We start from the raw sequence: 19,169 nt of genomic DNA on the forward strand, positions 1-19,169 counted from the left end.
GACATTACAACACTGCCTCATAACCCAACATTACAATACTGCATCATAACCCGACATTACAACACTGCCTCAAAAACTGACATTACAACACTGCCTCATAACCCAACATTACAATACTGCCTCATAACCCAACATTACAACACTGCCTCAAAAACTGACATTACAACACTGCCTCATAACCCAACATTACAATACTGCCTCATAACCCAACATTACAACACTGCCTCAAAAACTGACATTACAACACTGCCTCATAACCCAACATTACAACACTGCCTCAAAAACTGACATTACAACACTGCCTCATAACCCAACATTACAATACTGCATCATAACCCGACATTACAACACTGCCTCAAAAACTGACATTACAACACTGCCTCATAACCCAACATTACAATACTGCCTCATAACCCAAAATTACAACACTGCCTCAAAAACTGACATTACAACACTGCCTCATAACCCAACATTACAACACTGCCTCATAACCCAACATTACAATACTGCATCATAACCCGACATTACAACACTGCCTCAAAAACTGACATTACAACACTGCCTCATAACCCAACATTACAACACTGCCTCAAAAACTGACATTACAACACTGCCTCATAACCCAACATTACAACACTGCCTCATAACCTGACATTACAAAACCGCCATTACAATACAGTCTCATAATCCAACATTACAACACTGCATCATATCCCGATATTACAACACTGCCTCATAACCTGACATTATAACACCACCATTACAATACAGCCTCATAATCCAACATTACAGAACTGTTTTATAATCAGACATTACAACACTGCCTCATAATCGGACATTACATCACTGCCTCATAATCGGACATTACAACATTGCCTCATAACCCAACATTACAACACTGCCTCATAACCCGACATTACAACACTGCCTCATAAGCCAACGTTGCAACACTGGCTCACAACCCAACATTACAACATTGCCTCATAATCCAACATTACAACGCTGCCTCATAAGTAGACATTCCAACACTGCAGCTCAAAACTTCACGCAGAACATCACCTTACATAGCTCCATTACTAAACAACCTTTGAACAACACAAGATACAAATCCAAGATCAAAGAGGTTTAACTAAACTGCAGTAGAGTCTTCGATGCAAAATATCCTGTTCCTCTTTCCTTTAGGTGTATGCTACAAAGCAGCACCTGAATTTGTTGAGCAGCTGGAAAGCAATGGTGGACGAAGGTGGCTACCTTTCACTCTGGAGAGGCAATGGGATGAATGTGGCAAAAATAGCACCAGAGACCGGCATCAAGTTTCTGGCTTACGACAAGGTAATTGGCCCTGTGAAATTTAAACAACATCCCTTTTTGAAACTCTTTACTGATCTAATTTCCTCTTAACCATAATACTGAATATTTGAATTCAGTGAACTGTGTAGTTTCTGTAGATTTAAAGTTCCCTCAGATCTCTCAGTCTGGGTGTTAGCTGCTAATCAGAGAGGAGACAATTCACAATGAAACAATGGCTCAGATCTTCCAATCTCCAGATGGCTGTACCCGGCTGTACCCTGCCAAATATATTTGGACCCCCTCAAAGTCCCAACGTTAGAACTCCGCGAGTATTGCCTGAGGAATTTGAGATTCCATTGGACAATTCCTCAGCTTCCCAGGAGCCTCTTGACTTTGAGCAGGGGATTGTCAGATAGTTCTGCCTCACTTAACAGAATCAAAACCACTTTGGACTCCGAGGTAACTGTACTACTGACACCTTGACCCCCAACTACCCCCGTGACCAACCCCATCTAGCCCCTACCCCAAAACCACACAACTACCCCTGACCTGACAACCTTTCATGAATCCCCCAAATCCAATGAATACCACACAACATCCCCCCCCCCCCCCACCACCCCACCCATCGTACTCTCCTGCCACTAACCTCCCTCCAATAACCCCAGTCACCCAACTACACCCCCGCTCCATGACAATACCCTAACATCTAACACCCACCCTTCCGACTACACCCGCGGTATCCTACTCCCACCAACCCCGCCAAGTACATCCCTAATACCCGATTCCCACCCACATCCCGATACCCGACTGTACCCCCAATACCTGACTACCACCCACCCTGCCGACTATGCCCCCGATTCTCGACTCCCACAGCCCCTCCACCCCCGACTACACCCCCGGTATCTGACTCCCACCCCCCCCGAGTACATCCCCAATACCCGACTCCCATCCATTCCCCCGACTACACCCCTGATATCCGAGTACCTCCCACCTCGCAGCGACACCCCTGACACCCGAATACCTCATCCCACCAACTACATCTTCGATACCCGAATACCACCCACCCGCTAACTGCATCCCGATACCCGGCTATCAATAACCCCACAACTACACCTCCTATACCCAACTATGAAAACCCCCGATACCCGACTACCAACCAACCCATCCCACCTACACCCCGATACCTGACTCCACCCCTGACTAGCACCCCCCTGACTACATCACCTATACCCCACTGCACCCCCATACATGTCTGCCACCACCCTGATTCCACAACCGATATCCGACGACCACCCACACCCCCAACTACACCTCCGGATACTCGACTAGGCCCACGATACCTGACTACACCCTTGATAAACGACTACCACATCCCCCCAACCAAATCCGTGATAACCGACTACTAACCCCCCCAATTCCCCCCAATTCCCGACTACCAGTCCCCGACTACACCAGCGATGCCAAACTACCACCCACGCCCCCCCAACTACACCCCCCATATCCAACTGCACAACCGATACCCAACCACTACACCCCCAGTACCCGACTAAATCCCCGATGCCCAAATCTCACCCAGCCCCCGCAAACCACTGACCCCGATACCCAGCTACCACCCCTGACTACACTCTGATACCTTACTACCACCCATATGCGACCACATCCCTGATACCTGACTAGCACCCATCAGCGATTACTCAGCAACCACCTGATTAACCGTCCCCAATTCCTGACTTGTCCCTCAACACGTGACTTCTCCCTGACTCTTTAAATGCCACGCAGCACCCCTGACTACCCACCCACCACCTGACTAGCCCAATCACCAAGTTCTGTAACGCTGTACCATCCATCACTGTTTCTATCACCGTGTTCTCCATTGTTGTATTCTCCATCATTGCCTCAATCACCATGTGCCTTAGGGTTGCATTCCCCCTCAATATTTTTATCCTGTGTTCTCTATCATTGAATTCTCCATCACTGTTTCTATCAACATGTCCTCTATTTTTGTATTCTCTTTCAATGTTTCTCTCTCTGTGTACTCTATCATTGTATTCCCCATCGCTGTTTCTATCATTATTTTCTCAATTGTTGTAATCTCCATCAGTGTTTCTATTACCGTGGACGGGATTCTCCAGTCCGCCAGCCCCATTTCCCGGTGCTGCTCGCATGCGCCAACGGAGTTCCCCATTGAGGCAACGCCATGCCCTTGGGAAACCCACAGGCATGGGTGCGCTGCCGGGGGACCGGATGATCCCGCCGGCGGAGAATTCCGCTTCCTGTTCTCTATCGGTGTATTCTCCATGGTTGATTATATCACCATGTTCTCTATCATTGTATTCTCCATCACTGTTTTGATCACCGTGTTCTCTATTGTTGTCTTCTTCATCATTGTTTCTATCACCGTGTTCTCTATTCTTGTCTTCTCCATCACTGTTTTGATCACCGTGTTCTCTATTGTTGTATTCTTCATCATTGTTTCTATCACCGTGTTCTCTATTGTTGTCTTCTCCATCACTGTTTTGATCACCGTGTTCTCTATTGTTGTATTCTTCATCATTGTTTCTATCACCGTGTTCTCTATTGTTGTCTTCTCCATCACTGTTTCTGTCACCATATACTCTATTGTTGTATTCTTCATCATTGTTTCCATCACCATGGGCTGGATTTTCCGGTCGCTGACGGCAAAATCGCGTTTGGCGATCGGCCGGAGAATCAAAGTTCCCGACCAAATCGGGGGCGGCAATGCTTTTGCGATGCTCCACCCCCTCCAAAGCGATGTACTCAGGATGTTGCCTAAGGCCCGCCCCTTGATGCTCCGCCCCCGAACGGCCGAGTTCCCGACGGCGTGGGTCTCTCATGGTCTCACCCATCGGGAACTCGGCGTGGCGGCTGCAGACTCAGTCCTGCGCCGCCACAGTCGGGGGCGGGGGGGGGGGAACCGATCTGCGGGCATGGGAGACATCATCAGGGGCTGGGGACACTCCAGGGAGGGGTGGTCCGGGGCACGCAAGCCGGCCAAAGGTGGGGCAGTATTTCACAAGCCGTGTCCGCGAGGGTCCGGCGCCATGTTGTAATTCTCCAGGACGTATCGGCAGCTGGAGCCGGGTGCTCTACACTGCCGGCATGCTCGCCCTCAGCTACACGGAGGATCAGTGGCCGTTTTCCACTGAAGTTTCAGCTGTAAAAACCACCATTCCCACGCCGGTATGAGGACATAGCCTCCCAACCGGAAAATCCAGCCCCATATTCCCTATTGTATTCTGCATAATAATAATAGCTTATTGTCACAAGTAGGCTTCATTGAAGTTACTGTGAAAAGACCCTAGTCGTCACATTTTACCGGCCTGTTCGGGGAGGCTGGTACGGGAATTGAACACGCGTTGCTGGCCTTGTTCTGCATTACAAGCCAGCTGTTTAGCCCACTGTGCTAAACCAGCCCCCAAGGTTTCTTTCACCAAGTTCTTTATTGTTGTATTCTCCCTCCTTATTTCTATCATGGTGTTCTTTATCAATGTAAGAAGTCTAACAACACCAGGTTAAAGTCCAACAGGTTTGTTTCGAATCACTAGCTTTCGGACACTGCTCCTCCCTCAGGTGAATGAAGAGGTGGGTTCCAGAAATATGGGCGAGATTCTCCAACCCCCCGCCGGGTCGGAGAATCGCCAGGGGCTGCCGTGAATCCCGCCCCCGCCGGTTGCCGAATTCTCTGGCGCCGGATATTCGGCGGGGGCGGGAATCGCGCCGCGCCGGTTGGCGGGCCCCCCCCCCCCGCCATTCTCCGGCCCGGATGGGCCGAAGTCCCGCTGCTAGAATGCCTGTCCCGCCGACGTAGATTAAACCACCTACCTTACCGGTGGGACAAGGCGGCGTGGGCGGGCTCCGGGGTCCTGGGGGGGGCGCGGGGCGATCTGGCCCCGGGGGGTGTCCCCACGGTGGCCAGGCCCCCGATCGGGGCCCACCGATCCGCGGGCGGGCCTGTGCCGTGGTGGCACTCTTTTCCTTCCGCCTTCGCCATGGTCTCCACCATGGCGGAGGCGGAAGAGACTCCCTCCACAGCGCATGTGCGGGGATGCCGTGAGCGGCCGCTAACGCTCCCGCGCATGCGCCGCCCGGAGATGTCATTTCCGCGCCAGCTGCCGGGGCACCAAAGGCCTTTTCCGCCAGCTGGCGGGGCGGAAATTAGTCCGGCGCGGGCCTAGCCCCTTAAGGTTGGGGCTTGGCCCCCCAAGATGCGGAGGATTCCGCACCTTTGGGGCGGTGCGATGCCCGACTGATTTGCGCCGTTTTGTGCGCCGATCGGTGGACATCGCGCCGATACCAGAGAATTTCGCCCCATGTATATACATGATGTGGAGATGCCGGCGTTGGACTGGGGTGAGCACAGTAAGAAATCTTACAACACCAGGTTAAAGTCCAGCAGGTTTGTTTCAAACACTAGCTTTCGGAGCACTGCTCCTTCCTCAGGTGAATTCTCACTGCTCCTCACTGCTCTTCCACCTGAGGAAGGAGCGGTGCTCCAAAAGCTAGTGTTTGAAAGAAATCTGTTGGACTTTAACCTGGTGTTGTAAGACCTCTTACCATATATATATAGACAGAGTCAAAGATGCAATACAATACTATGAATGCTAGTCTTTGCAGGTAATTAAATCTACAGGTCCAGACGGAGCAACTAGAGAGAGGAATAATCACAGGTTAATGAGCTGTGAATTGTCTCAAGCCAGCACAGATGGTCGGATTTCGCAAGCCCAGGCCAGATTGTGGGGGTGAATGTAATGCAACATGAATTCAAGGTCCCGGTTGAGGCCGCACTCATGTGTGCAGAACTTGGCCGTTAAGTTTCTGCTTGGCGACTCTGCATTGCCGCGCGTTCTTTATCATTGTTCTTATCAGTGTTCTTTAACACTTTCATTCACCATTTTCTCTATCGTTGTATTTTCCCTCACTGATTCTATCACCATGTTCCCTATCATTGTATTCTCTATCACTGTTTCTATCACCTTGTTCTCTATTGTTGTATTCTCCATCTCAGTTTGTAGCACCAAAGAACAAAGGACAAAGAACACTACAGCACAGGAACAGGCCCTTCAGCCCACCAAGCCTGCGCCGATGCAGATTCCTTATTTAGACCTACTACTTATTGCCCAAACGCATGTCTATCAAGATACCTCTTTAACATTGCTATCGTGTCTGCCTCCACCACCTCCACTGGCAACATGTTCCAGGCACCCACCACCTCTGCATGAAAAACTTTCCCCGCACATCTCCCCTAAACTTTCCCCCTCTCACCTTGAACCTGTGCCGCCTTGTAATTGAGTCTTCCACCCTAGGAAAAAGCTTCTGACTATTCACCCTGTCTATATCTCTCGTTATTTTGTAGACCTCAATCAGGTCTCCTCTTACCCTCCACCTTTCCAACGAAAACAATCCAAGTTTATTCAACCTTTCCAGACCAGGCAACATCCTGGTAAACCTTCTTGGCACTCTCTCCGGAGCATCTACGTCCTTCTGGTAGTGTGGCATCCAGAACTACACACAATATTCCAAATGTGGCGTAACTAAAGTTTTATACAACTGAAACACGACCTGCCAACTCTTGTGCTAAATGCCCCGGCCGCTGAAGGCAAGCATGCCCTATGGCTGCTTGACTACCTTATCCACCTGCATTGCCACTTTCATGGAATTATGGACCTGAACATCCAGATCCCGCTGTATGTCAATGTTCCTATGGGTTCTGCCATTTACTGTATAATTCACACCTGAATTTGATCGTCCAAAATGCATCACCTCTCATTTTTCCGGATTGAACTCTATCTGCCATTTGTCTGCCCAACTCTGCATATCTATAGAGAAAATGCTGGAAAATCTCAGCAGGTCTGACATCATCTGTAGGGAGAGAAAAGAGCTAATGTTTCGAGTCCGATGACTCTTTGTCAAAGCTGTCAAAGCTTTGACAAAGAGTCATTGGACTCGTAACGTTAGCTCTTTTCTCTCCCTACAGATGCTGCCAGACCTGTTGAGATTTTCCAGCATTTTCTCTTTTGTTTCAGTTTCCAGCATCCACAGTAATTTGCTTTTCTCCATATCTATATTCTCTGTATTCTTTGACAGTCTCCTTCGCTATCTGCAACTCCACTTATCTCAGTGTCATCTGCAAACTTGCTAATCAGACCATTTACATTTTCCTCCAGATCATTTATATATATTACAAACAACAGTGGCCCCAGCACTGATCTCTGTGGAACACCACCAATCACAACCTTCCATTCAGAAAAGCACCCTTCTACTGCTACCCTTTGCCTTCTGTGACCGAGCCAGTTCTGTATCTCCACACAGTTTTTGTCATCATGTTTTTTTTTGCATTCTCTATCTCTGTTCATATCACTGTGTTCGCCATGGTTGTGTTCTCCTGCACTGTTTCTATCACCATGTTCTCTATCATGTATTCTTAACCACAATTTCTATAACCATGTTCTCTCTTGCTTTGCTTTCCATCTCTGTTTCCACACTTTGTCCTCTTCGCTGTCATCTGCATCACTGTTTCTATACCGTGTTCTCTATCGCTGCATTCTCCATCACTGTTTCTAATAATAATATAGTAATCGTTTATTGTCATAAGTAGGCTTCAATGAAGTTACTGTGAAAAGCCCCTAGTCGCCACATTCCGGTGCCTGTTCGGGGAGGCTGGTACGGAAATTGAACCCGTGCTACTGGCCTTGTTCTGCATTACAAGCCAGACGTTTAGCCATTGTGCTAAACCAGCCCCTTTCACCGTATCTCTATCATTCCATCAGTCTTTTTATCACCATGTTCTCTATTGTTGCATTCTCCAACACTGTTTCTATAACCTTGCTCTCTATCGTTGAATTCTCCATCACAGTTTCTGTCACAATGTTCTGTATCGTTGTATTCACCATCACTGTCTCTGTCACCGTATCGTATCATTGTAATCTCCATCAGTACTTTTATCGCCATATTATTGTAGACTCCAATACTGTTTCTATCAGTGTGTTCTCTATTGTTGCAATCTCCATCACTGTTTCTATCACTGTGTTCTCTATCATTCCATTCTCCATCACGGCTTCTATCACAGTGGTATCTATCATTGTATTCTACCATCACTTTTTCTATCACTGTGTTTCTATTTTTTTATTCTCCGTCTCTATTTCTATCGCCATTTTCTTATTATTGTATTCTTAATCCCTGTCCACATCACTGAGTTCTCTACTGTGTTGTGTTCTCCATCAACGTTTCTATCACGGTGTTCTTTCTGGGTGTATTCTCCATCACTGTTTCTATCACCATGTTCACTATCGGTGTATTCTCTGCAACTGTTTCTATCACTGTGTTTGCATCATTGTATTGTCCATCACCATTTCCATCACCACTTTCTCCACAATGTATCACCATGTTCTGTTTGTTGTGTTCTCCATCACTGTTTCTTTCACCGTGTTCTCTATTGTTGTATACTCAACCACTATTTCTTTCACCATGTTCCCTCTTATTTTGTTTTCCTACACTGTTTCTATTTCTGTGGTCTCTATGGTTGTGTTCTCCAGCACTGTTTCTATCACCAAGCTCTCCTCGCTATCTTCTCCAAGACTGTTTCTATCACTGTTCTCTTTGCTATCTTCTCCATGACTGTTTCTATCACCGTGTTCTCTTTCATTGTCTTATCCATCGCTGTTTCTGTCACTCCGTTCCCTATTGTTGCATTCTCCATCACTGATTCTACCATTGTGTTCTCTATTATTGTATCTCCTTTGCTGGTTTGATCCCCGTCTTTTCTATTATTGTATTCCCAATCACTGTCTACATCACTGTGTTATCTATTGTTGTATTCTCCATTACCTTTTCTATTACCGTGTTCTCTATCGCTGCCTTTTCCATCACTGTTTCTATCACCGTGTTCTCTCAGGGTGTGTGTCCCTCAGGGTGTGTCTCTCAGTGTGCGGGTCCCTCAGTGTCTGTGTCTCTCAGTATGTGTCCCTGAGAGTGTGTGTCTCTCAGTGTGTGTCCCTCAGTGTGCATGTTCCTCAGTCTGTGTCTCTCAGTGTGCGTATCTAGCACCTTTTTCTCTAATATTGCATTCTCGATCACACTTACTATCACCGTCTTCTCTATCGTTATATTCTCTTTCACTGTTTCCATGTCCGCATTCTCAATTGTTGTGATCTCCAACACTGATTCTATGTCCATGTTCTCTATCATTGTATTCTCGATCACTGTTTTTATCTCTGTGTTCTCCATTGTTATGTTCTCCATCATTCTTTTTATCTCTGTGTACTCTTGTTTTATTCAGGTCCACGTTCTCTATTGTTGTAATCTCCATCACTGTTTCCATGCCCATGTTCTCTATCATTGTATTCTCTATCTCTGTCCATCGGAGTATTATTTTTGTTGTCTTCTCCATCAATGTTTCTATCTCCTTTTTCTCCACTGTTTTGTTCTACATTACTGATTCTATCACCATGTTCTCTACAGCTGTGTTCTCCTGTACTGTTTATATCACCATGTTCCCTTCGCTGTCTTTTCCATCACTGTTTCTATGACTGTGCTCTCAATCATTGTATTCTCCATCATTGATTCTATCTCTGTGTTCTTTATTATTATATTCTCCATTACTCTTCTTATCACCGTTTTTGCTGTTGTTTTATTCATCATCACTGTTTCTATCACCGTGATCTCTATTGTTGTATTCTCCTTCAGGGTTTCTATCACCGTGTTCTCTATAATTGTATTCTCAATCATTGTCCACATCACCGTGTTCTCCACTGTTGTATTCTCCATCGCTGTTTTCATGTCCATGTTCTCTATTGTTGTATTCTCCATCGCTGTTTTCATGTCCATGTTCTCTATTGTTGTATTCTCCATCACTTTTTGAATCATCATGTTCTCTATCATTGTATTCTCCATCACTGTTTCTATCACCATGTTCTTTTTGTTGTAATCTCTATCACTGTTTCTATCACTGTGTTCCCTATTGTTTTATTCACCACCGCTGTTGCCATCACTGTGTTCCCTATGGTTGTGTATTTCTGTACTGTTTCTAACACCATGTTCTCTTCGCTGTCTTCTACATCACTGTCTCCATGACCGTGTTCTCTATCATTGCATTGTCCATCACTGTTTCAATGCCCGTGTTCTCTATCATTGTATTCCCCACCACTGTTTCTACCACTGAGTTTCTTATTTTTGTATTCTCCATCACTGTTTGTATCACGGTTTTCTTTATATTTGTATTCTCCATCACTGTTTAATTCAGGCATTTTCGAAGTGGGGGTCGTGACCCACCGGGCGTCGGGAGGGTCATGGAGCCGTCCGTCGCGGTGTTCCCGATCACGCGAATTTGCGCGCAAGAGGCGCAGCAGCTGGCTTTTAGCAATGCCGGCTGCGAGTGGCTTTGAAAATGATAGCCGCGACCATATAAAAAATTGCAGGCGCACTGTGAATGCGTGCCCACTCATCGGTGCGCATGCGCAGAAGAACACGAGATGCACCGCCTCCTGACGTCAGCGCGCTGATGCAGAAGATTTTTTTAAAATTCATTGTTATCTTCCTGCCTGAAGCGAGGCAGAGAGCAGGTCACGCGTCCCGAATGCTGACGCCACGTGCTTTGGGTGTGATTGCGAATCCTCCATTTTGTCAGCAGCAAACAAGTGAATGAGGACCAAGCAGCTCACCTCTCGCATTAAAGGTAAGACAAAATGGTGGGTCGCAAATGTCAGTCGGCGCGGGTCGCGAAGGCCGGCCCGCGTGAGTCACGAAGGTCGGCTGGCATGGATCCCCGAAGGTTGGCCGGTTGGTAAAAATTGGTGTTCCCCCCTGCTCCCGCCCCCCCAGGTTGCTCGGGATTGGGGGAGGACTCCATAGGTACATCATTTCTAGTTTGGCGGGAGAGTGAAAGCTGATCTGGCAAGTTGGGATGGTCTCCCTCTGTCACTGGCGGGTCGGGTACAGGCGGTTAAAATGAATGTGCTGTCGCGATTCCTGTTTATTTTTCAATGTCTGCTGATTTTCCTGCCAAAGGCATTTTTTAGAGATTGAAGGGATGATTACCTCGTTCATATGGGGAGGGAAGGTGGCCAGAATTAAAAAGGTGCTACTACAGTGAGGAAGGCAGGCAGGGGGTTTGGGTCTTCCGAACCTGGGGCGTCATTCTCCGACCCCCCGCCGGGTCGGAGAATGGCCGTTGGCCGCCGTGAATCCCGCCCCCGCCCCCGCCGAAGTCTCCGAAGGGAGAAAGGTCGGCGGGGCGTTAATGGCGCCGCTGCCGCGGAGAATGTCACGGGTCTGCGCAAGGCAGCCGATTTTCGGCCTGCCGATATTCTCCCTTCCGGATGGGCCGAAGTCCCGTCGACGTGATGACCGTTCACGTCGACGTGAATCAAACCTCCTTTTCATCGGCGTGACCCGGTGCTCCATGCTCACGCCGACCAGCGAGGAGGTGAGTGACGGCCTGGGGGGTTGGCTCTGGGCAGGAAATGGCGTGGCCGCAGACTGATTGCCTGAGGAGAGGTGTGTCTCGGCTTGTGTGTGTGTGCGGCGGGGGGGGGGGGGGGGTGGTTAGAGTAGGCTGGGCTCCGGGGGAGTGCCGGGAGGGGGTCCGTGCCGGGGTGGAGGTTGGGGGTTGTGGAGGGGGTCCGTGCCGGGGTGGAGGTTGGGGGGGGGTCCGTGCTGGGGTGGAGGTTGGGGGTTGGGGAGGGGGTCCGTGCCGGGGTGGAGGTTGGGGAGGGGGTCCGTGCCGGGGAGGAGGTTGGGGAGGGGGTCCGTGCCGGGGTGGAGGTTGGGGAGGGGGTCCGTGCCGGGGTGGAGGTTGGGGAGGGGGTCCGTGCCGGGGTGGAGGTTGGGGGTTGTGGAGGGGGTCCGTGCCGGGGTGGAGGTTGGGGGGGGGGGGTCCGTGCTGGGGTGGAGGTTGGGGGTTGGGGAGGGGGTCCGTGCCGGGGTGGAGGTTGGGGGTTGGGGAGGGGGTCCGTGCCGGGGTGGAGGTTGGGGAGGGGGTCCGTGCCGGGGTGGAGGTTGGGGAGGGGGTCCGTGCCGGGGTGGAGGTTGGGGGTTGTGGAGGGGGTCCGTGCCGGGGTGGAGGTTGGGGGGGGGTCCGTGCTGGGGTGGAGGTTGGGGGGGGGTCCGTGCCGGGGTGGAGGTTGGGGGTTGGGGAGGGGGTCCGTGCCGGGGCGGAGGTTGGGGGGGGGTCCGTGCTGGGGTGGAGGTTGTGGAGGGGGTCCGTGCCGGGGTGGAGGTTGGGGGGGGGTCCGTGCTGGGGTGGAGGTTGGGGGTTGGGGAGGGGGTCCGTGCCGGGGTGGAGGTTGGGGGTTGGGGAGGGGGTCCGTGCCGGGGTGGAGGTTGGGGGGGGTCCGTGCTGGGGTGGAGGTTGGGGGGGGGGGTCCGTGCCGGGGTGGAGGTTGGGGGTTGTGGAGGGGGTCCGTGCCGGGGTGGAGGTTGGGGGGGGGGTCCGTGCTGGGGTGGAGGTTGGGGGTTGGGGAGGGGGTCCGTGCCGGGGTGGAGGTTGGGGGGGGGTCCGTGCTGGGGTGGGTGTTGGGGAGGGGGTCCGTGCCGGGGTGGAGGTTGGGGGGGGGGGGGGGTCCGTGCCGGGGTGGGTGATGGGAGGGCAAATGAGTTGGTCCACCTGGCCAGGTGCCAGCCTCCAACAGTTGGACCCATGCGGTCCATGCCACCTGGCTGGGGGGAGGAGGGGATATGGGCAATGATGACATGTCGTCGTTCCCCTCCCCCCCACCAGGCCGTCATGTTTTCAGACCATCCAGCGATGTTGGCCGCCGTGGTGGCAGCCGCTCATGTCTATGTTGCCCTGGATGAGGAGGAGGAGGAGGAGCGTGCCAGAGAGGCGGCGCAGGCTGCCGCAGAGGGGCAGGCGGCAGCCGCCCAGGCTGGAGGGACACCTGACCGACAGGACGAGGAGGGGGAGGAGGACGTCGCGGCCCCACGGCAACGGAGGCACCCGAGGGCGCCCCGTGTGTACCGGCCCCGGCAGTCATACCAGGACCTCACGGACCGGGAATGCAGGAGGAGACTCCGGATGAGCCGGGAAACCGTGGCACACATCTGCCACCTGCTGGCACACCTGTCACCGCGTGGCACTGGCGGGGGACACCCTCTCCCCGTGTCCGTCAAGGTTACGGTGGCCCTGAACTTTTATGCAACGGGGTCATTCCAGGCACCGAGTGGGGACCTGTCCGGCATATCGCAGACATCGGTGCATCGGTGCATCCGGGCAGTGACAGATGCCCTTTATGCCATGGCGCACCGCTACATCCGCTTCCCCGTGGACCGGGCCAGCCAAGATGCCCGGGCCGTGGGCTTCTCTGCCGTTGCCGGGTTCCCCATGGTCCAGGGCGCGATCGATGGGATGCACGTCGCCGTGCGGCCACCTGCAGATAACAGGGCCGTGTTCACTAATAGGAAGGGGACCTATTCGATGAACGTACAGGTGGTCTGCAACCACCGCATGATGATCCTGCACGTCTGCGCCCGTCACCCAGGCAGTGTACACGACTCATTCGTGTTGTCGCGGTCATCCATCCCCGGCATGTACGAGGGACGCCATCCCCGGCTGAGGGGCTGGTTGCTGGGCGACAGGGGCTACCCATTGCGATCGTGGCTGATGACGCCTATACGGAGGCCACGCAATGAGGCGGAGAACCGCTACAATGATGCCCATGTAGCGACAAGGGGAGTGATCGAGAGGTGCTTTGGCGTGCTGAAGATGCGTTTCAGGTGCCTGGACCTCTCTGGGGGCGCCCTCCAGTATCGGTCAGATAGGGTCGGCCGCATCATTGTGGTGTGCTGCGTCCTGCACAACATAGCCCAGCAGAGGGGCGATGTGCCGCAGGCAGAGGAGGGCGGAGTGGAGGAGCAGCAGGAAGAGGCCCAGTCCTCCCCAGATGAGGGGGATGGGGGCAATGGTCAGGGCAGACGGGGTAGACACAGACGGGTGGCTGTCCACCGTTACCGGCTGGCCCAGCGGGCACGGGACAGACTGATAGACGCCCGCTTCACTGACTAGATGGGCGTGGGAATCGGGTAGTATGGCCACAGACCGCACACCATGACAACAGCCGACCACCCACACCCCCCACCCATCCACCCACCCAGCACCCTCACCCCCCTCCCCAACCTCACACACCCCACCCGCATGCACACCACCCCCCCACTCCCAATTGCCGATCCACCGGCGGCACAACGGGCCGGGCTCACCCAGTTGCGGGTGGACGCGTGTCTATCGCAGGCCATGGAGAATGATGACAACCCGCCTCCGATGAGCTCCTGGCTCTACATCGTTGGACTATGTCTGACCCATGGCCACAGTACCACCATCCACCCGGACCATCCCTGCATGCGGCTGTGACACTGCAGCGCACGGTCCCGTCCTCTGCCCGGGGGATGTTGATGGTGGCCCAGGGGGAAGGGGGCAGACTCACCTGGGACTGAGGTAAGACCACCCCTCACACACACACTTGCGCTCAACGTACATGACACCCCCGCACACTTTGGACAGAGCACAAAGGCAGCTTCGGTAGGTGTAACATTGACTTTAATAACCAAAGGAGTTCATGCACGTGCCCTAGCGCCTAAAACTCATCTGTGCCCTGCACCCGTGCCAACTTACTCAGTGTCTAATTGTTTGGCCTTACGGGCCCTTTGACTACGTCTACGTGGTTCCCCAGACGGTACAGCAGAACTGGAGGTGGACTCCTGTGATTCCTGCCCTCTGACATTGGATCCCTTTGGCGGCCGTTTCCTGGGGCGTCCTGGCCTAGATGGGCCAGGCTGCGGCCCGGGCGACTGGGATGGCGAGCTGCCAGCCTGTCCTGCCCGTTGCCCACCCGATGCACCTGGGACGGAAGGGGGGGAGTCCGAGGTGTCGCGGTGTACCGGGACCTCCCCTACAGAGGGAGCCGGGACGGACCACACCACCTCCTCCTCCCTCGGGGTGCCCGATGGCCCCCAGGCCTCTACATGGGTGGGGGATGCGAACGGACTGGCCATCCGACGCGCCCCCGACATCTGGCGCTGCCAGTCCTGGAGGCCCGTGCTGGTATCGACAGGGGTCTGCAGGTTTGCAGCCATGGAGCCCAGGGGGTTGTCGAACCCTGTCTGCGACAGTGCGACGCCAGCTCGCACATGGCCACTGGCGCCGATGCCCTCAGCGATGGCCTGCTGAGACTGGGCCATGGCCTGCAGAGACTGGGCCATGGCCTGCAGAGACTGGGCTATGGCCTGCTGAGACTGGGCCATGGCCTGCTGAGACTGGGCTATGGCGTTGAGCGCCTCTGCCATCTGGCGCTGGCACTGGCTCATGGCCTCCTGTGAGAGGGCAGCCATTTCCTGGGCCACAGACGCCGCCTGCACGGAAGGCCCCAGGCCTCGCAAACCGTTCCCCATGTCTGACACCGTCGCACCCATTGCCTCCACCGCGGACGCCACCCGTGCGGTGTCAGCCTGGGTGGCACGCATGACCGGGACCACTCCCAGCTCCTGGACGCGGGTGGACTCCTCCACCTGCGACCGCAGCCGCCGCAAGCCACCCGTCACCCTATTCGCTCGTCTCCGTGTCGGTGGTTGCATCGGATCTATGTGTGGGTGTGGTAACTGCAGGAACCCGGGATCCATCTGGGCGGCAGATGTTCGCTTGGCCTGGGCTGCCCTCCGACCGCCCGGTCCCTCTGCTGCTCCTACCTCCACCTGCTGTACCGGGACGGCTGTGTTGTGCGCACCAGTGAGTGTACCAGACGCCTCATCACTAAAGTGCCCAACCGTGGTGAGTGTTTCTGCGATGGTGGAGGGTGTTGGTGACAGCAGTGGCATTGTGTCGTGCTCTTCGTCCCACTCTGAGTCCATGGCACTTTGGGGTGGGGGTTCGTCTCCACCCATCCACTCTGAGTCACTGTCCGGTATTTCGTCTTCCCGGGTAGGGGTGTCCTGGGTAGTGCTGTCCCGGGTAGTGCTGTCCCGGGTAGTGGTGTCCCGGGTAGGGGTGTCCTGGGTAGTGGTGTCCCGGGTAGGGGTGTCCTGGATAGTGGTGTCCTGGGTAGTGGTGTCCTGGCTCGGATGTGACGGGGGCCTGTGGCTGCCCCCCTCATCGCTGGGTGGTCGCTCCCGCACGTGACGGGGGTGTCGTCTCCCTGTTGCTCCAGGTCTCTCCGTCTCCCGTGGTCTCCGAGGGGCATCCTGCGGGCGTCGCATGCTGGAGGGTTCGGGTCTCTCCGTCTCCCGTGGTCTCCGAGGGGCATCCTGCGGGCGTCGCATGCTGGAGGGTTCGGGTCTCTCCGTCTCCCGTGGTCTCCGAGGGGCATCCTGCGGGCGTCGCATGCTGGAGGGTTCGGGTCTCTCCGTCTCCCGTGGTCTCCGAGGGGCATCCTGCGGGCGTCGCATGCTGGAGGGTTCGGGTCTCTCCGTCTCCCGTGGTCTCCGAGGGGCATCCTGCGGGCGTCGCATGCTGGAGGGTGCGGGTCTCTCCGTCTCCCGTGGTCTCCGAGGGGCATCCTGCGGGCGGTCTGCATCTGCGGGGATGGGTGCCTGGACGTTTGGTCCTGCGATACACAATGAAGCATGCATGGTTAGACATCAGGCAGCGATCAGGTGATACGGGAGAGGGGGATATAGGGGAGGGGGGATATGGGGACGGGCTGTTGGTGGCTCACTTGCTCGTGGGGCCCCGACCTCTGCATCAGCAACCTCCCGGTCCTCAGGTCCGCCAGCCAGTTCCAGGGCCCTTTCCTCGTGTACGGTCAGTGGCCTCTCATCAGCGGGCCCTCCTCCAGTCCTCACATGCTCCCTATTGTTGTGTGCGCGCTTCTCCTGGGGGGGGGGGGGGGGTGGTGGCAGGGGTAAAAGGCAACAGTGTTAGGCAGGTATATGAATGCACGCCATCGGTTGCGCGTGCATTGCAGAGGTTAAGGTTAGGGCTGGATTCACTTGGGGATATGGGGGATATGGGGGAGGGGGGGATATGGGGGAGGGGGGATATGGGGGAGGGGGGATATGGGGGAGGGGGGAATATGGGGGATATGGTGGAGGGGGGATATGGGGGATATGGGGGAGGGGGGATATGGGGGATATGGGGGAGGGGGGATATGGGGGAGGGGGGATATGGGGGATATGGGGGAGGGGGGATATGTGGGAGGGGGGATATGGGGAGGGGGGGATATGGGGAATATGGGGGAGGGGGGATATGGGGGAGGGTGGAATATGGGGGATATGGGGGAGGGGGGATATGGGGAGGGGGGATATGGGGGAGGGGGGAATATGGGGGATATGGGGGAGGGGGGATATGGGGGATATGGGGGAGGGGGGATATGGGGGATATGGGGGAGGGGGGATATGTGGGAGGGGGGATATGGGGGAGGGGGGGATATGGGGAATATGGGGGAGGGGGGATATGGGGGAGGGGGGAATATGGGGGATATGGGGGAGGGGGGAATATGGGGGATATGGGGGAGGGGGGATATGGGGGAGGGGGGAATATGGGGGATATGGGGGAGGGGGGATATGGGGGATATGGGGAGGGGGGATATGGGGGAGGGGGGATATGGGGGATATGGGGGATGGGGGATATGGGGGAGGGGGGATATGGGGGAGGGGGGAATATGGGGGATATGGGGGAGGGGGGATATGGGGGATATGGGGAGGGGGGGATATGGGGGAGGGGGGATATGGGGGAGGGGGGATATGGGGGAGGGGGGATATGGGGGAGGGGGGGATATGGGGGAGGGGGGATATGGGGGATATGGGGGATATGGGGGAGGGGGGATATGGGGGAGGGGGGATATGGGGGAGGGGGGATTTGGGGGAGAGGGGATATGGGGGATATGGGGGACGCTCACCCTGCCTGCTCTGACAAGGTCGTTCACCTTCTTGTGGCACTGGGTGCCTGTCCGTGGTGTTAGGGCCACAGCGGTGACGGCCTCTGCCACCTCCCTCCACAGACGCCGGCTGTGGCGTGGGGCAACTCTGCGGCCGTGCCCGGGATACAGGGCGTCCCTCCTCTGCTCCACCGCATCCAGGAGCGCCTCCACATCGCGTGACTCGAACCTCGGGGCTGAGCGACGGCCAGCCATCAAGTCGGGTGTTGCGGTCGGCTGTTCCGGTCGGGTGGGGAGGAGCTGCGCGGCCTTATGAGCCGTCACGCCGTGCAGCGCGTATGACGCTGCACGGCGTGAACCACTGCGCAAGCGCGGATCCCGTTACGTCGCTGCTAGCCCATTTCGGGCCGCAGACTATCGGCCCATTTTTATGACGTGACGCAAGTGGGATTTGCGCCGTTTTTTGCGCCGATCGGCGGAGTTTCCGCCGATAACGGAGAATTTCGCCCCTGATGTATTATTACTGGGCGGCGAATGTGGAGAAGGTACGGAGCTGGGTCAGAGGGGTTGACTCCCAATGGGTCAGAATGGAGGAGAGTTTGTGTAGGGGGTCGGGATTGAAGGCGCTAGCGACAGCGCTGCTCCTGACGGCCCCGGAGAGATACTCAGGGAGTCCGGTAGTAATAGCTTCGTTGAGAATTTGGAGGCAGTTTCGCCAGCACTTCGGGTTGGGGGCAGGGTCAAGGGAAATGCCGATTTGGGGGAACCATAGATTTGAGCCAGGGAAGTGGGATGGAAATTTTCAGAGAAAGGAGGAGAAAGGAATTTGGACACGAAAAGATTTGTTTCTTGGGGGCCGTTTCGCAGGATTGAAGGAGCCGGGAGCCAAGTATGGGCTGGAGCAGGGGGAAATATTTAGATACATGCAGGTTCGAGACTTTGCCAGAAAGGAGATACAGAGCTTCCCAGTAGGGCCGGCTTCCACATTGCTGGAGGAGGTGCTGACAACAGGGGGACTGGAGAATGGGGTAGTATCGGCAGTTTATTTTGGAGGAGGAGAAG

The 19,169-nt window shown here is 54.5% G+C and overlaps 1 protein-coding gene across 1 annotated transcript in view; it reads left to right on the forward strand.

Moving 5' to 3' along the window:
- The window catches only part of LOC140387051 (mitochondrial adenyl nucleotide antiporter SLC25A24-A-like), a 150,116-nt gene that overhangs the window by 60,704 nt on the left and 70,243 nt on the right, over window positions 1-19,169 (forward strand). Inside the window, exon 4 of the mRNA XM_072470062.1 lies at window positions 1,183-1,332. Within this exon, the coding sequence (XP_072326163.1) occupies window positions 1,183-1,332 (150 nt within the window). The remainder of the gene's footprint in view (window positions 1-1,182; window positions 1,333-19,169) is intronic.

This window comes from Scyliorhinus torazame, chromosome 12, assembly GCF_047496885.1.
Source record: "Scyliorhinus torazame isolate Kashiwa2021f chromosome 12, sScyTor2.1, whole genome shotgun sequence".
Classification (NCBI taxonomy): domain Eukaryota; kingdom Metazoa; phylum Chordata; class Chondrichthyes; order Carcharhiniformes; family Scyliorhinidae; genus Scyliorhinus; species Scyliorhinus torazame.